Genomic DNA, 18,248 nt, shown 5'->3' with positions numbered 1-18,248 from the left:
CTTAACAGCTTATCTGATGTCTTAAACAAGTAGTGAATGTGATGCTTTACTTCTGTCATCAGAAAGAGAGAAAATGCAACTCAGCTGCATCACTGTACCCAGTCTCACAAGCTAGAATGATAGACCTAGCTTTCCTTTTTACAGTTTGAACCGAAACACACCTGGATGGCCTCTGCTTGTAATATATTTACTGTGTGTCTTGTAATATGGGTGGCTGTGCGTTTCCGAAAGTGCTTTAACAGAGAATTAAAGTGTTTTAAAATGCTATAAACATGGTATATGAATCTTGAAATTGAAGATTTGACTTTGCAGCTCAATTCTTTAAATCTTTCATGTTTTTAAGCAGTAAACGCTGTCGTGCAAGCCTCTTTTAAGACTCAAAAAGAGGAAGTTAACCACAATGAAATGTCTGTGACACCACAACTGCCTGCTGTATCAGAACTGTACCCAGTATACGTAAACACACTCGGCAGGATTTTTTTTTTGATTTTTTTTAATTTGCACCTGTCTGTAACAGCCTTCAATACACTGTATGGAAATTAGCCAAATCCCTGCTGTAATATATTGATTCTACGAGATATGAAAACAATGGTTTTATGTCTCTTCACACTCTCATGACATTAATTATTTGTGCTTATTGTTTGTGAGGTGAAATGATAAAAACAGTAATCTGCTGTTAGCACTAAATACTTTTATAAATACCATCTTAATATTTTGACTGTTGCTGCATCCACTTACAGTGTTCCCATTTTACTTCTCCCTGCAGCGTCAAACAACGTGGAATGAAAACATTCTGTAATTACAGGTGTTCAAATAACAAGTCAATTTGAAATGCTCTGTGTACTATTTTGTGTGTTTGTATTGGTTCATGCGATCGCAGTCATTTTGAGATATTAACGCAATTACACCAAACAAGGGAGAATCTTGGCAATAAGCCTGGCATTCATTCTGCTTTTGCCTGGGTGCTGCCACCAGGTACTATTAGAGGGATACATGGCTGACTGCTTTTTGGCCAGTGTTACTCACTGTTTTCCTAGGAAAGAAACATTATCAACTGGATGGGAGGGGAGGGAGCGGGGGTTTTTCAGGGTGTTATCGTCAGACTGCTGTTCAATCAAGCATGCAAGGATAGGCTTTTGTGATGTTAGAGTCACGATCTTACCCAGCAATAATGATACGTTTTCATTGATAAAGATTTTATCTTATTTTATGAATTCATGTGGGTTTAGTCTGTCTGGACTGGGGACAATGTAAAAAATGTCAGGAGGTCATGTTGTCTAATTATGTGCATGAACACATTTGTTGTTTTTCTTTCTTTCTCTTTTTCTTTATTTCTTTTATTGATTCCTCATGGGGACATTCTTCCTCTGCATTTTACCCATCTGTTCAGTCATACAGCAGTGGGTAGTGGTGGGCTGTCACTAATGTTGTCACACAGGGAGTAGTTTTGGTTGCTGTGGTGCCTTGGTAGCTCAAGGCACCACAGCCATGGACCCAGACTTGCTGGTCACAGGTTTCCCTACTGCTGCCCAAAGTTGAAGACCCTCTGTCTTCTTTTCCTGAGTGTCTTCCTAGTTATCTTTCGGAGGGCCATAGCCCATGGGAGAAAATATTTCAATGCGTAAATCTATCTAAATGCAAGCACAGAAAGTTACTGTTGGTTGTAATACGTTGTTTTGTTGGTTGCAGTAAGTTGTATTGTACTGGATGTAGTTTGATGTATTTTATTGGAAGTAGTTAGTTGTATTGCATTGGGTATAACTAGCTGTATTGTTGAATGTAATCAGCTGTATTGTTGGATCTAGTTAGTTGTATTATATTGGATGAAGTTGCTGTTGAAATGTAGAATTAAAGGAAGGATGTAAGTGAGTTGTATGTGTGTGGGCCAAGCTTTGGTGATGACAACCTGTTTTTTCTGGCACATTAATATTTACTCAGTTTCTATTTTTGTAGCCAGGGTGTTTAAAGCCTTTCGTTTGTTAGAGTGATTTTCTGAGTGCATTGCTCATACGCTACAAGCTGAAACTAATTCTCCTGCTCAAATATCTGAACAGGTCAGTTCTGGCCAACCTTCTTCTGTAAAATCCCTCAACCCGATATGGCAACCAAAAAGATAGGGCTGTAGGGCTCTTTTCACTTTAATACTGGCTTTGCTCCACCGCTACACCTTGAGAGGCAGAATTGGTTTCGAAAAGATTCTAATTACGTGCAAAGTTTTCCTGAACAAGCCCCAACTTATATGCAGGTTCACTGCCTTTTCATTTTGGGCATTAGTATCAGGTCTTGGATCTTGTGCACTAAAGACACACAGAACCACTAACTGACCCTCTTTCAGTAGTGCACATATTACATTTTAGCATTACAGAGACTGAAGGGCATCGAGTTCCACTCCCAAAAGGGGTGGGAAATTCAGTCTTTGGCTTGTCCTGCCCTGTCACTGAAACCTGGTTGTAAACACTGGCCAAGTCCATGGTGGAGAACCAGCGGGCACCTGTCACTGTCAAGACATCCAAGGATTCCTCAATTTGAGGCAAAGGGAAGACATCTTTCCTGGTCTTAGTGTTGAGCTGTCTGTAGTCAGACAGGCTGCGCTCCTTGCAGTTAGTTGATACGCTCTTTTACTACATCGTACTCAGATGGAGGGACAAACCTGTGACGCTGCTTAACAGGTACATCATCTAGGAAAGGAGTATCATAGGTTATCAAATTAGTCTAACCCAAACCCCACCATTTTGTACCTCCTGAGGAGGGACCTAACCCGGCCCTGCTCTTTAGAAGAAAATGGAGACAGGTCCATTGCCTCTATCTGATCGGGTACAGTGGGGGAAACCATTTGGGATGCCAACACTACACTGTGACTAGGTGGTGGCCACCATCTTCATCTCCCTTCCTGGGATGTGACAACCCTTCCACCTCTTAAACCTTTCCTGAAGGGTTCTGAGGGGCCTGCACAATAGCACCATGGCACTTTTGCAACCCTGCACAAAAGGTTGTGGGGCGTCAGACATCAAACTAGGCAGAAAAACATGCCAGCCAAAAAGCTCTTGGTAGCATTTGCAAATCACATTCATCCGCAAAACACCAGGGACCTGAGAAGACGTATCACCACGGGGATCCCTGACAACCTACTTCACTCCAGGGCATTAATTTACCACATAGCTCAACACTTGACTCAGCCAATACAGGGGATAGCCAAAGCATTGGCTGCCATAAGTTGCAACCAGTGACAAGCCCAGATGCACTCTTGTCCCCGGGGTCCAAAGTGCTGACAAAAAAAGCTTTTCGTGATGGTAGGCACAATGAACCCAGTATTTATCAAGCAAAACATGTGAACTCCACCCAACAGAGAGGTGGGGCATCCCTTCTGCTATAATCACATTCAGTAGCTTTCTTACACAAAACTGCTGAATAATTTGTCTCGGGGAAAACAAAACTTCTCTCAATTTGCCAAGAGAATTCAGGTTGGTAAGGAAGTCTGTCACACAAATGATCATCAGTGGTATTTTCATCAATCGCCCCTTAATTTGCTCCTCATTTGAATGTGTTCATGAAGCTGTCTCTGATGTCTCAGCTTATGCTGTCTCAATGAGCCATTTTTGTTTCTCTTTTTTAAAACGTTTTAAACCGTATAAACACTGAAACTAGCTGCACAGGGGAAATTTGTGGTTCGAGAAGCAGTGACGTCCCCGGGGGATTGTTAGCCCGCTTCGGGCTCTTATAAGGCACGTCAGTCAACGCGCCATTTTAATTTTCATCTGTTCAGCTATATGGTATTAGCCAGACAAGCAGTTATGCGCTGGGAGAAATGTAAGTACTGTTGCTGTTTTTAATAACAAAAGCTATTTGCTGATTACTGACATGCACTATGTAAAAAAACTGTGTGTGTGTGTGTGTTTTATGTATGAAAGACGAATGACTTATTCCAAAAGTTTTATTGTGAAACAGTTTGTGGACTGTATGTTACACTTATGTATACTCTATGTGTTTTCACTTTGGGGAGGTTGACACAATAACATGAACATAATCTAATGTTCATTCCTATACTATTACTCCTAGTAATAGACATCAACCTACCTAGATTCATCAGTTTTGGACATATGTTTACTGCATCATTCTATTTAAATTATCTGAATACTCCAGAGTGTCTGTGTAACTGTATCATATTTCTGTTGCTGTGTTTTATCATAGTTATTTCTCACAATTCAGTTGTTTGCAAGTCAGAAACACAGAGCTCAAACCGCTAAGAGGTTCTCCATTCCTTCAACCTACATATTGTTCAGAACACTAACTTAAATATGAATTTAATATTTGGGGATTTGGGGAATTCAAACAAACAAAAGGAAACAACAGTATGTAGCGTCTTATCCTGTGCCAGGACCATTGAACTATCGTGTCCCACTCTTTCAGAAAGAGGAAGGCTGTCATTTGAAAGATGGCTGTGTGTTGCTATTGGGCCGTAATTGTGAATATGCAAAATGGCAGCAGGCCCCCATGACTGTAAAACCCTGCACAGCTGTGGAGCTTCCTCTTTTGTGTAGATTGGGTCCCCGTGCCTGTGCTGTGGTGATTGTTTGCCGGTGTGTGCTCATGTGTGATTATCTAAAGCAGGGAGAGGCAAAGGACAACAACATCATCTGTTTAACCGTGTCTCAGCTCAGAGATTTGTGCTGTAGCATTTAACTCTGCACTGTTGATTTCTTTGGCATTGGGCTTCATATTTGAAGATTTTTTTATTTTTTTTGCCGATCAGTATTTGTATAATGACCTTTGCTGAAGTACTTCCATGTAACTGAAGGCACCACAAGCAATACCATTGCTGTTATTAATCATTTGCCATGATAAGCACCACACCCCTGTTTGCAGCACAGTGTTTCAGTCCTTTGCCAGGAAATGTCTTTTGTGTGTTTTGGCCCAAATTCAACCTTACCTCCTCAACTTCTTGCAACATAATATCTTCTCTTGCATATCTTCACAGACTAACTAACCAATCCTCTTTTGTACAGCAGCTTTCGAGTTATTCAGTATATGGACATACTGTATAAACATCTAACACTTTTAAAAATGTGATTCTTAAAACTTGCCAAGCTAAATGTGGTCCAACCTGGAAGATTTCTCTTTTCACTCGGTTTAGTTTAGTTTTTTTAATGACATGAAAACCTTGAAATCCTGTTAAAATAAGGCACAAACACTAACAACCAAACATTACCCAGTTTTGACGGACTAAATCTGCCAATGGGGTGGGCAAAAGTTTTCTTGAGACTAACATAAATACCTACAAAATATGATCTCACATTAGGACTACTAAAAATACTGAGCTTGTGCTGCTCCAATGTATTGTGAGAAATTTTCATTAATGCTTGCAAGTGCGCCACAACGATGTGTTTCTTTTTCATTCTGAGCTGAAAATAGACCTTTAAACAACAGCGCTAAGCAGGTGGTGCTTTACAAGATTATTTACCACATTAAAATACAAGTTGGAGAAAGTTATTGACCTTTGACGCCTTCGACAAACTCCTTTTTTCACAACAAATCTTTATTGTTTGTGTAGGTAACCACAAACATGTACAATTGGAAGTAATGGTTTAAAGTGGCGTGCCTGTGCAGACTCTCCATCACCTAGGTTATGGTGCAGCGGTAAAATGAAGACGTCTGTTGTGCAAGTTCACACTTCGGAAGAGAAGTTCAGTTTGCACAGGCTTACACGAATGCAGTCAAATTCACATTCCCAAATATGAACTAGTTCATATTCATTTCTTTAGTTTATAAAAAAATTAGATGCTGCGAGCTATTCTTTTGCAGTTGAAACTCCTCCTATTCATTCGTACCCAGCGCTCAATAATTGCTGTGTGGGGGACTAAAAGAATAAAATCCTTTGTATCATCAGCATGAATCATTAGGGTGAAATTAGGGTATTATTGATGCATGAGTCATGCATGAGGATGATTCATCGCAAGCTCAGTTTGACAGAGATGCCAGTGTGCGTGCTATCGTTGCCACTAATGTGCTGATCCACTAACTGTAAGATCAGAAAACAAAACATCCTTTCATTCAGTCCACAACAACGTTACGAAAGTTTCCTTCTCTGTTTCTGTTAACGCAATATATTTTTAGTGACCATATTTTTAGTGACATTTTCCATCAGCAGTTTTATTAGTCAACTGAAAGTAACAGTCTCTCTCTCTCCCTGCTGCAAACAAACTCTTCTGAAGGCCATGGTATACTTAACACACTGATGAGATACTGTATATGACTATGCAATCACAGACCCAGATTCCTTTTGAGAGCCAAGGGTCTTACTTCATTCACTCTCAGATATATCCCAAGAATGGTCAGATTCAATATTGGGACAATGATGTGCAGGTGAAATTGTAAATATGAGAGTTAAAGGTCATGTCTGCTTGAAAATCACCAGAGGGTTCCTCACTGGGCACAGATGGTGTGTTTGCGAGGCTAGCAGGATTGTGTTTTCAAGACATAATTGTCTGAATAACTTGTAATTTATTTAAGTCCTTCAGTCTAACTCTAATCTAAATTTGACTAACATATTATTCATGCTGCAACCAGGTCAGGGCCATAGACAGACAAGTGTTTGGGGCCTGTACCACATATGTGGACATAGCTTTAGCACTGAGTCTCTGGTTTGATTCCCGACTGACCATTTACTGCATGTCACCCCTTGCTCTCTTTCCCCACATGTCCTGTATATCTCCAGCGTGTCTAGCTAATAAAGGGCATAAAGGCATCTCACTGTACTGTCTTATCAAACACCTTAAATACACAGATCAGGCATAACATTATGACCACCTTCCTAATATTGTGTAGGTCTCCCTTGTGCCTCCAAAACAGTTGTGGCTCATCAGAGAATGGACATGGACCTTCTGAGGGTGTCCTGTGGTGTCTATCAACAGGACGTTGTTAGTGGGGGGTCTTTGGGTCCTATGGGTTGAGGGGAGGGGCCATCCCACAGTTACTTGATCAGTTTGGCATCTAGTGAATTTGGAGGTCAACACCTTGTGATGTTTTTTTTGTTTTTTTTTAATTGTTCCTAAACCGTTTTTGTGTGTGTGCCTGTATCAGGCTGCAGCCTGCTGGGGATCAAGGAGTGTCATTGCTATGGGGTGGGGGTGTCTGGTCTGGTCTAGGTGGGTGGTACGTGTCTAAGTAACATCCACATGAATGCCAGGTCCAAACGTTTCCCAGCAGAACATTGTATTGTCACAAGATGGTCAAAGTTATGTACTTCTACTGTCAATGGTTTTAATGTTGTGGCTGATCGGTGTATGTGCTCAGAGAATTGCAATAAAAACAATTTCTATTCCTGGATCATGTCCATATACGATATTACCACAAATAGGCCTGCATGCAACAACGAGTTTTAAAGACAAACTGCCTGTGTGAACATTTAATTGGTGCAGACTTAACTGTATACCAGCACCTGCCCAGCAATCCCTGCCCAACAGTCAGTAATACAAACGTAGTGTCAGATGGAACTCCCTGATAATTATTAAATCACACCAGATGTAATCACCATGGAATACCTGACAGTCATTAAATTTCATTAAATTATCTATTTTAGAGGGATATTATTATTAAATCTATCTATCTATCTATCTATCTATCTATCTATCTATCTATCTATCTATCTATCTATCTATCTATGCAATGTGTAAATCAACCAAATGTACCTCTAAAGACCGAGGGCTCTCCTCTCCATGGCAGCCCTGCAGCCATGGAGAGGAGAGACCATTATTCTAGTTTGGGACTGATTGCCTGCAGTCCCACTAGTACTTGCTTTGAGTTCATTCAGAAGAGGCCCTTGCAGCTAGTTCAGATTACCCTTCATGCTTATGCTTGCAGTGAGTCACCATTTCTAAACAGTTCAGTGAACTCTGGCATCCTATAGCCCGAAATCTCTGTCAGTGTGACACAGAGGCAGAGACATGTTTATTATCAGTGATATGTAGTAGTTCAACATTAAATTGCTGCCAACCGAATATGAATGAAATATTTGGCTGAAGGGCATGTGAGACATTGGGTAATTATCTATGAAGCCATATTTAGATTAGAGTTGCTATAATCCCCTAATCTCTGCTGTTGTGTTGCTAATGTGCTCTGCTAAAGTGTACACTTAATATATTTTGTAAGATTTACAGCAACAACATTACCACCGCTGACGGGTGAAGTGAATAACACTTGTGAGTAATGCAGCACATTACAACGACACCTGTCAAGGGGTGGGATGTATTAGGCAGCAAGAGAACAGTCAGTTCTTGAAGTTAATGGGTGAGCTTAAGGATCTTAACAACTCTGATGAGGGCCAAAATGGGATGGTTAGAAGACAGGGTCAGATCCTCTCCAAATTGGCAGGTATTGTGTTACCAGTAGTAGTTTGTACCTACAGTATACTAGTCACAGTGGGCACACATTGGGAGGCAAAGGCTGGCCTGGCTGATCAGAACTGGAGAACAACAGAAGAACATGACTTGGTCTAATGGATCTAATTTTTTCTTTCCACCATGTCGATGGCCGTGGAGTGTGTGTGCACCTTTTCAGCAGAGAAGCGATCACAGCACGTTGAAAGGAAAGAAGCCACAATGTGCAGACTGAACTTCTCACTTGACACTAGCAGTTGAAAAATGTTCACTGAGATAATGAATCAAATGAGAAGACGATTCATTCCCCCCTACTGGCCGTTAGAAAGAATGCAGACACTTCCATTTGTCTTCACTTTTCATACCTAAGGGATTTGTCCACTGCCTTTATGCAATCCATCTTTGCGTGTCTTTTTTTCTTGTCTGTCTAGCACCACCATCAGCACTGGGCAGGACCAAACCCTATCAAGGAGTACGAGTCAAAGAACCGGTCAAAGAGCTGTTGAAGAGGAAGAGGAGTCTGGGGCTCCACAATGCCAAGACAGGGTCCCCTACCACGGTGAGGACACCATGACACATGAGTTTAACATGCATCATATAGTGCATAACATCCTGCAGGTCAATTAATAGATGTTGTGACCACTCTCACTCTACACAGACACTAGTAAGCATTGTTTCTCACAAGTTTGGACACTCCACCCTTTCAAAGAGAAAAAAAAAAATAACCAAAAAAAAAACAAACACTTCCCTGCACTTTTATCTTTTGATCATTAGTCATAGAACAAATATGCAGCACAGGATTTACTGCAGTAACATTTAGAGTACTAAGAAATGACTACTCTGGATTATGTGCTGTCTGTCTAATCAGACAGTTTCAAATGTGATCTTTGTGAAATTTCCTGCAGTGGTGCTGTAAAATTGTTGAAAATGTGCTAAAGATAAGTCTATAAAATCATGCAAAGGATACAAGGGCTCTGACAGTGGCAGTTTATTTTTTAACTGAATTGAAATTAAGAAAGTTTATGTATGCATTTTTCTTTCTCTGCAGCATAACCCTGACCCTTGTTGTCTAATAACACTTCCTCAATTGCGTTTCGATGTTGTCTGAACATAAGTCTCTGGGGTGACATATTTCATTCATCAGAACTGTCATGAAGATTAACTGAGTCAATGATCGCGCTTTCTGCCGTCGGGAGGCCCCTGCAAAGATCAAACGAAATGCACGCATAGAGCCTTGCATGTTGCTGGTTGTAAAAGTGAACTGTTGAGCGGGACCTACTCTAAGGCACGGCACGATTGTCCTGTGTGTGCAGTCACTTATACCTATATGTAACAAATTACATATGTCTTTTTGAAAAGATGAAAGGTGAAGCAAGATGCCATGGGCCATTGATCTCTTCCAGAGCGAACAGGGGGATTTTGTCCTTATATAATCCAGGTGTTTTTCCATGACAGTTACAGCCATTCCCTGTGTGGCTCCTATGCAAAATAGGTCTTGCAGTCTTGCCAAGTCTAGTCCTCCCACTTGCTATTTATTACACCAACGAGAGGAGAAGACGATAGAACCAGCACAAGAACACACGCACACAAACTCTCTTATACACCCCCCTGTGATAACAAGAAAAAATAACATGAAGCTTCACTTGTGGTTGAACAATGCACAGTGTGTCTTGGTAATAGGCTGCTTATCTTTCACATTCAGAACATATCTGTGGAACATGAAAATGACCTAAAACTTAGGCCACGTCCACACGTACGAAAACGATCTTTTCCCCCTCCGTTTTCCCTGGCATCGTTTCAAGAATATCTGCGTCCACACGGATCCGTTTCAACACGACTGAAAACGCTACTTCATATTCCAGGCCTATAGGTGGCGCTGTTTCAGTTTCAGGAATTCACCAAAAACGGAGAGGAAGAGGCGGAGCATGCTCATAAAGCTTGAGTGCTGTTTACAAATCGGCTTTAGAAGAAACCAAACTCAAGGAGAAATGATATTTTGCCCTGGTAACCCTAATAGGCTCAATATCTTCTCCAGCAGGAACACGAGCATGTAGTCCGCCATTGTTGTTGATGTTGTTATGAGACGTCTATAAGAGGTGGAAGGCTGCTCGAGGGGTGTGGCGATGACATCATCGAAACGCTCTTCTCCGTTTTTGCTGTCCACACGAAAACGCAAGAGGTGTGTTTGCGAATTCTTCCACCCTGGGACCTGGTTTCAGAAAAGTGCGTTTTAGGGCAATGTGTTTACAGGATTCGTGTGGACGATCGGCCAAAACGATGCAAAACATCTGCGTTTAGACCAAAACACGTCTCCGTGTGGACGGCCCCTTACACTGGATGTCATTCACGTTTCATTTTAAGATTAAGATTAAGATAAGATAAGATAAGATAATCCTTTTATTTATCCCCGTGGGGGAAATGAGGGTGTTACAGCAGCAGGGAACAACGGTGCAAGATACAAAAAAAAAAATAGAATAAGGTAGACAAGAGAAACTATATAAAAGTAAATACGTTATGATACAAAAATTTTAAAAAAAAGTAGCTAATTCAAAAGTTGGAAAAAAAAAACAACTAGTGTAAATAGACGGTTGAGGTGGTAAGGAGGCTGAATATATATTGACATTCAGGAATATCATGAATAAAACAAACTCCAGGAGTTGCACGAAGTAGGCCCTATTGCACGAAAAAGACATGAGGTAATGACAGGGATGAGTTGGTATACACTATACTCGTGTATGTCCAAGAAAAGAAAGCTCAGCAGCAGTGCTAAGAAATGCTGACGTTAAAGAGTCTGGCTGCTGAGAGGACAAAAGACTTCCTGAAGTGTTCCTTCTTGCAGCAGTCTCTAGCTGAAGGAGCTTCCTAAAGTCCCACCTGTCTCATACGGGGGTTGAGACGGGTTGTTCCTGATGTTTAACAGTTTGGCCAACATCCTCCAGTCCAGGGGACAGTCCAGTATGGAGCTGGCCCCCTTGCTCAGTTTGCCCAGACTCTTTTTGTCCCTCTCCGTGACTCCGCCACACCAGCAGACCACAGTGTAGAAGGTTGCTTCAGCAACCACAGTGTCATAAAAAGTCCTGAGTAGTGTCCTACATGCCCCAGAGGACCTCAGTCTCCTCAGCAGGTGGAGGCGACTTTGTCCCTTCCTGTATAAGACATTAGTGTTGTCCGACCAGTCCAGTTTATTGTTCAGGTATTTATATCCATCCATGATGTCGATGTTCACCGGTGTGGTTTGTGTTGCTTTCCTTTAGAAGTCAATCACCATCTCCTTTCTTGGTGGCACTGATGTGAAGGTGATTGCATTCACACCAGTTGACAAAGTCCTCGACCACCTTCTTGTATTCCAGGTCGTTCCTGTCCGATACCCGTCTAACTATGGCGTCTGAGAACTTCTGGATGTGGCAGCTGTCTGTGCTGTCTGAGAGAACTCTCCCATGTGGAGCACCTGTGCTGCAAAGCACCTCATCACACACACAGCTGTGAAGCCTCACATACTGTGGTCTGTTTGTGAGGTAGTTGATGGTGCATGGAGTCAGCTGGCTGTTTACTCCTGCTTTCTCTAGCTTCCCATTCAGCACTTTCACAGTGCCGCTGGGCTCCTCAAGGTTACTGATCAGGATTTGTTTCTCCCTCGGGTTTAAATTATCCATGTACATAGTTGTTGTAAAAGTGTATTCGGATTCATCAGGTAATAGTTTAACTGAGAAAACTACAATCAAGTGAGTGAGGAATGTCCAAATGACAAATGATGTTTGGACAACCTCTCAGGGGCAACACAACTTCTGGTGCTCTAGCTTGATGAAGATCCAGGGGCATTATCAGGGCCTGTCAATTCTCTCGTTCAGCTCAGTAATCTAACTAAAGTTGCTCTGGTTCTCACCGAGCAGTGTGCTTTTGTGAGCTAAGTAGAGCTAGGAGCTGATTAGATTTTTTGTTAAGCTAATTTCAGTAGAAAAATGTGTCTTGATCAGCAGCAGCGAGTGGCACAGCTAGTCCTACCTTACTGGCTGGAGGTTGTTGGGGCCACAGGGCAAGTCTTGAAAATATTTCAGTTACCTCTGCAGGTTTTTTGGGTCAAAAGAATCTTTTAATCTGTAGATTATGTAGATAAAAAAAAAGTCAAGAAAAGTCAGCTGCAGAGGTGCTAATGGTCTTTGCACAAAGCCAAGTCAGTTAGACTGCAGTCAGACTGCATCCTATGCTAAGCAAAGTTATGTAATCAAATGCACTACTTCCATAAGCTATATGACCTTTCCTCTATTTTTCACTTGAAAACATTTGAAGGTAGCAGGCTGTGCAAGAAATTATATTTCAAGCTACACTTCTTTGATACTGCCTCACTTCAACTACAGCATTAGCTTTATTGATGACTGTTCAAAGCTGAATCGTCCCCCGGCATCTAGTGTGAAAATAAGTCATTGTCATTTTTTCTTAATCTGAACAGGAAATTGAGGTAATCTACTGACTAAGAGCTGTGCTGTCAAAACTGTAACACTAACCAGCTCTTCTTCAGCAATCTATCAGACACGTGACAGCACAAGCCCTGCTGCCTGTGAACATGCCCTGCTGGCTGACCGCAGGCACCAGGATGCATTCCGAACACTAATGCGAGCTGTCAGTGCTGCCGTTGCCTCGCATTCCTGCTTTCTGTTTGGTCCTGTCCTGTACCGTCTTTTGTTACGCACTCACCATCATACGGACCATCAGTGTGTGTCCTGGTGCCACTGGCTGTACTTTAAGAACAGAATATGGCATACATCACTATATCCAAGTAGCTATACAAGAACGAGCACTGTTTCGTTTTGTCTGTTTATTTATTTTTATATATTTTTTTTTGGCTTCTGAAGGGGGACATTCCAGAAAATGTTTGAGAACCACTTCCTATCCGATCCTCTTATTGCATGTCCCCATTAAAACCTGTCCTTTAGCCTATGGTGTACCCTGCTGTGGAAGCCCCACTGGTGTCCAAGCAGGCAGCTGAAGCATCAGCATAGTCTTCATGTGCTGCCTGTTCACCGCCACTGGCATTTTTTATGTTGCCTATTAACTCTGAAGGTTGTCACATTACATTAGTGCAGATAAGAGAGAGCGCCTGTCTCGGTTTAAACATTTACAAGCTTCTCCACTGTGAATTACACTGTGTAACATGCTACAACTTGCATTTGAATGCTATAAATGTTTTGACTGCAGTATATTTCTATATGATTATTTGAAAAAATACATACTACAAATAAATACAACTTAAAGTAATAAAAATTAAATAATTAGGCACACTTTTGAGACCCCTATAACATGTTGAGGTCCCCTCTGTTGGACTGCATGATGGACATGTTACTGGATGACTAGGCAGAGCTGTAATGGGGCAATCTCAGAGGCTGTGATTTAAATAAATGTCTTTTCAGTCATCTACACCGATCAGCCACAACATTATGACCTCAGACTTTTGGACTTTTGGACCTCGCATTCGTGTCCAGTGTGGATGTTATTTAGACATGTACCAACCACCTAGACCAGACCAGACACCCCCACCCCATAGCAATGACACTCCTTGATGGCAGCAGCCATCCCCAGCAGGATGCAGCCTGACACAGGCACACACACAAAAACGGTTTAGGAACAACTCATAAAAAACATGAAAAACAGCACAAGGTGTTGACCAAGTATCTGTGGGATGATCCACGGAGGCCCCTCCCCTCAACCCATAGGACCCAAAGGCCCCCACCACAGGACACCCTCAGAAGGCCCATGTCCATTCTCTGTTTTGGAGGCACAAAGGAGACCTACAAAATATTAGGAAGGTGGTCATAATGTTATGCCTGATTGGTGTATATCTGAATGAGTGAACACAATGGTGACTCATGGATACGAATGGACATAAACACATTTGCTAATGCTAAATCAAATTGTCATCGCGATAGCCGATGATGAGATTGCTGCAAATGCAAACTGGACATTTCCCACTTCAGCAGCTTCATAAAGCATCCAACTGTCGACATATAACCTTCATGATGAAGTCGTGACTGGAAAAGCAATGTGTTTTATCCGGGATCTTAAAATGCGTAAAGCGGAAGGGTTAATTCTGGCATTTTTTGACAGCAGATCAGTTTGAAATATTGCAGGGAGAGATGGAACAAGAAGGAGAACTGTTAGATGAAATAACCCACTGAGATAAGAGGCCAATTCTTGTCGGATTCTTTATTTTTTTGTTGTTGTTGTGTGCTTAAATGACCAAATATTTCCAGCACACACTTTCAGACTAATTTTCCTGCGTCTAAAACTGGTTGTATTTGGAAATACAGTTTAACCAGTAGTACGTTTGTCAGGCATTAATATCAGATCCTATTATAGAAATTTCCCCCAAACCATACCTATGAAGTCACTTTAAAACATCTCTATTCCTGGTCAACTGAGCGTTTTTCTTAAGGTGGATCATCCCAGCTAGTAGTAGTCAACACTGAAGCGGCACGAATGAGTTATTGCATGCTTCAGCAAATACTATTAGTAGACATTAAGTAGAGATTTATTCTTTTGTCAAACTATTGCCTCTCAATCCCTGGATTACACGGGACCAAAGGAAAGGAGGAGTGAATTTGAGAATTCAGCCTTACCTCACCCTTACCTCCCTAATGCTTCACTGGAAATGTTAACTTAAGTGTAATTCATTTTATCTGCTTAAAGCTGTGGTTTGCGGGGTTTGAACCGCTCTCTCTCTCTGAACGCCAATGCCGGTCTTTTGCGTTAAAGGAAAATTACGTCCTCTTGGACATCGGAAGTTTGTCCTCCTTGTAGAAATATCCAAATGTTGTTGATCTCGGATCTCTGAGTTAGACAGTTACTGTTAATGCTCTCTTTCTCAGACAAAATTATTCCTCAAGTGTTATTAGAAATCAATTCAAAAGGCTGTTTCTGAACATACAAGACAAACTTTTTAGGACCGTAACTGTATCAAAACACATAACACTTTAATTATACTGGTGGTCTCAGCAGCTGCTCTCACCTGGATGTGATCAGTACAGGTGTAAATACTGAATATTTATATATAAACATTACAGCGATGATTTGATTGTGATTCTGCTGCAATTATTGACATGTTCAACTTACTTCTTTTTTTTTTGGTTTGTTTTGTTTTTCAGGATGTGGCCTCACAAAACAACCAGTCGTCATTTACTCAAGGTACATGCCTCGGCCGCGAGTCACCAGACACAGCATTCAGAAGAATTCGCTACTGTAAGGTGAAGCATGTGTCTCTGCGTGCTTTCAAAGACTCACACCCACACTTTTCCTTGTTATTCAGGCGTATTTGGCTCTGATGTCGCCGGCAGTTCCCCAACTCAGACGTTGCCTGTAGCTGGTGATGGAGGGCTTCAGTGTGCGGGGTGGAAAGCTGCACCCTCTGTCACTAGCGCTGGGCTGCAGCCGGCTGTCATTCCCTGGTCGTCCTCTGACTACAGCCAGCAGGAATCCCCAGCTCAGACTCTGGCCTACGCAGCCCCCCCGACCCTCACTCCAGATATGTACATGCAGGCTGTGTGCCCCAGCTACACCATGCTGGCCTACACGCACACGCCGCTGCTCACTAACTTTGGGGTGAGTGACAGATGACGTCGTGGACATGTGAAATTAGATTTAAAATTTTCGCAGGGAAGACGGCATGGAAAAATAAAAGGGTGGCTGAAAAAATAAATCATATTATTCCAGCACACTCACTTCTCCACGATCAGGAAGTGATGGAAACTTAACAACAATTTTTTTTTCAACCTGACTAAAATCTGATTAAAGACTCCAACGTAACTGTTTACTTGGATGCTAGATAAAACTATTTGATATATTGTATATTATCTCGCCCGATGACAGCTGGGATAGGCTCCAGCAGACCCCCGCGACCCTTAACAGGACTAAGCGGGTATAGAAGATGAATGAATGAATGAATATTGTATGTGTTCAAATTAATTTGTCATTTCGCTATTGCCATGTTTCTGTCCTTTACATCGCGTCACCTGATGTTTTCCCCCACATGGGGCAAACATGCACATATAGTAAACTTTCATTTCCACCAGACAGAAACGATTGGATCAAGAGTTTACGTGGTTATCAGGAGCTAATGTTTCCCAAAGGTTTACGCCATCTCACTGCAACTTCTGCTTGGGATATTATTCATATTATTAGTGGAATACCAGTGTCCGTGTAGATGTAATCAATTCATGTGTTGTTTTTGGAATGTATCTCCATTTTGTCTTCAATATTATATATAGTTATTAACTTGAGGACTGGATAACATTGTGGCGCTACTGTTAATTTACAAACCACTAAAAGTAAAATGGGGACGCACAGAAATCGAATTAATTATATCCAGAACTTCCCATGAGTGAAGTCTCCTGGGAGCTTTGTGTGGTGTAGCTACTTTCACAAGCATGATATGTTTTCATTCATGCTTAATTAAAGTTCAGAAATGACTGGACTGCAGCACAGAGGTTGTTGGTCGTGGGAAGAACTTCAGTATATGGGGTAAAAATTGTGTATATCCTTTTGTGAGCACCACTGTGATGCCTGTTATATGTTCTCAAGTGATGTCACTTAAGTCAATATTGGTCAGGACTGAACAATATGCAGCCGTATGGCTACAAAGAAATGAGTGTACCCCAGTTTTCACCTTTGCTGAAGACCTCCAGTCAAATGGTCTTTGGTCACATTGCATTTTGAGCAGTGTAGGCACTAGGGGCCGGTAACAGGAGCTGATTGCGCATTTGTTTTTTCAGACCATACCGATGGCCCCAGCACCAACCTCCCTCCCTCAGATGGAACTCCCAGACTCGGGGTTGACCTACCTTCCCTGGGCCCAGCCCCTAACCACCATATCTACTGTGACCAATCCGACAGTCCAGTTCGCTACAGGTTCTGCAGCCCTGCCCGGTTCCTCTCTGGTCCACATGCCCATGTCCATGTCTTTGACCACTATGATCCCGCAGCTGGAGACCCCCGCTGTGGACCCTCAGCCTCAGATACTGGATCTCCCACAGCATTCAGACCACCAGCTGGACCCTGGACCTCAAGGTCAGTCTCTGGACGAAGATCCAGAGGTACAGCCTGAATCTCCAAACCTCCTGGATAAACTTCTGGAGGATCACAAGGAGCATGGCGAGGAGGAGGAGGACAGCAGCACAATCTTCATATCAAACGTCTGAGACCACAAGTGTCACTTATTTTCTTCTATAAGGCATAGGACAATCATCATCATCTTCTTCTTCTTCTGTTCTTCTCACGTGTCAAGAAATGTGCGTAAAAGCCCGCAGTTGTGAACGCTGGCTCACTTGCACTGCTAAATGAAACAGATTCATAATTAAAAGGTAATTCTAGTTGCCAGCCAATGGTACCTTTGGTAATTGTTACTTTTCTTGCATGGACAAACCTCGTCATGTTGTATTTTTTTAATGCATATGTTGCCAGTAAAAGCCACCTGCTGTTTTTTGCAGAATGCAGTTAGTGTTATTTTACTCGTACTCGTACACGTTGCAACGTAATATAAGTTCTCTGCAGTATTTTATGATCATGTAACTTATGAGTGCTTTTCTTAACTTATGGTTGATATTCATCCATATAAGCAGCTGTTTACTTGCACTTTTCATCAAAAACTGCTATTAAAAAAATAATCTGACATTACTAAAAAGCTGGATCATTTTTTTTGCACTTACTATCTTTCCTTTCTTTTTTTCTCTGCTTTAATCAGCAGTTTTTTTTTTGTTTTTTTTTAACTTAATAACTCATACTTGTGGGAGCATGTTGACCTACCAGGAAGAAAGATGACGTGGAAAATTAACTGGAACTACCATCCATGGTATTCTACAGCACTAAGTGGGATTTTGAAATGGAGGAAGG

The 18,248-nt window shown here is 41.8% G+C and overlaps 1 protein-coding gene across 2 annotated transcripts; it reads left to right on the top strand.

Moving 5' to 3' along the window:
- The first annotated feature begins 8,090 nt into the window (after positions 1–8,090).
- On the top strand, positions 8,091–18,022 carry pou2af1 (POU class 2 homeobox associating factor 1). Of its 2 annotated transcripts, XM_084559097.1 has the most exons (5): positions 8,091–8,367; positions 8,804–8,931; positions 15,509–15,548; positions 15,670–15,962; positions 17,132–18,022. In XM_084559097.1, the coding sequence occupies exons 1-5, from the start codon at positions 8,280–8,282 to the stop codon at positions 17,555–17,557; spliced, it is 975 nt and encodes a 324-aa protein (XP_084415223.1). In that variant the 5' UTR covers positions 8,091–8,279; the 3' UTR covers positions 17,558–18,022. The 2 variants fall into 2 exon arrangements, with proteins under 2 accessions (XP_084415223.1, XP_084415224.1); XM_084559098.1 differs by lacking the exons at positions 8,091–8,367; positions 8,804–8,931 and adding an exon at positions 10,924–11,887.
- The last annotated feature ends 226 nt before the right edge of the window (positions 18,023–18,248 follow it).

Source organism: Chelon labrosus (assembly GCF_963514085.1).
Source record: "Chelon labrosus genome assembly, chromosome: 13".
In the NCBI taxonomy this organism is placed as follows: domain Eukaryota; kingdom Metazoa; phylum Chordata; class Actinopteri; order Mugiliformes; family Mugilidae; genus Chelon; species Chelon labrosus.
Note: the sequence above shows the minus strand (reverse complement) of the source record. Positions and strands in the feature narration are given on the sequence as shown.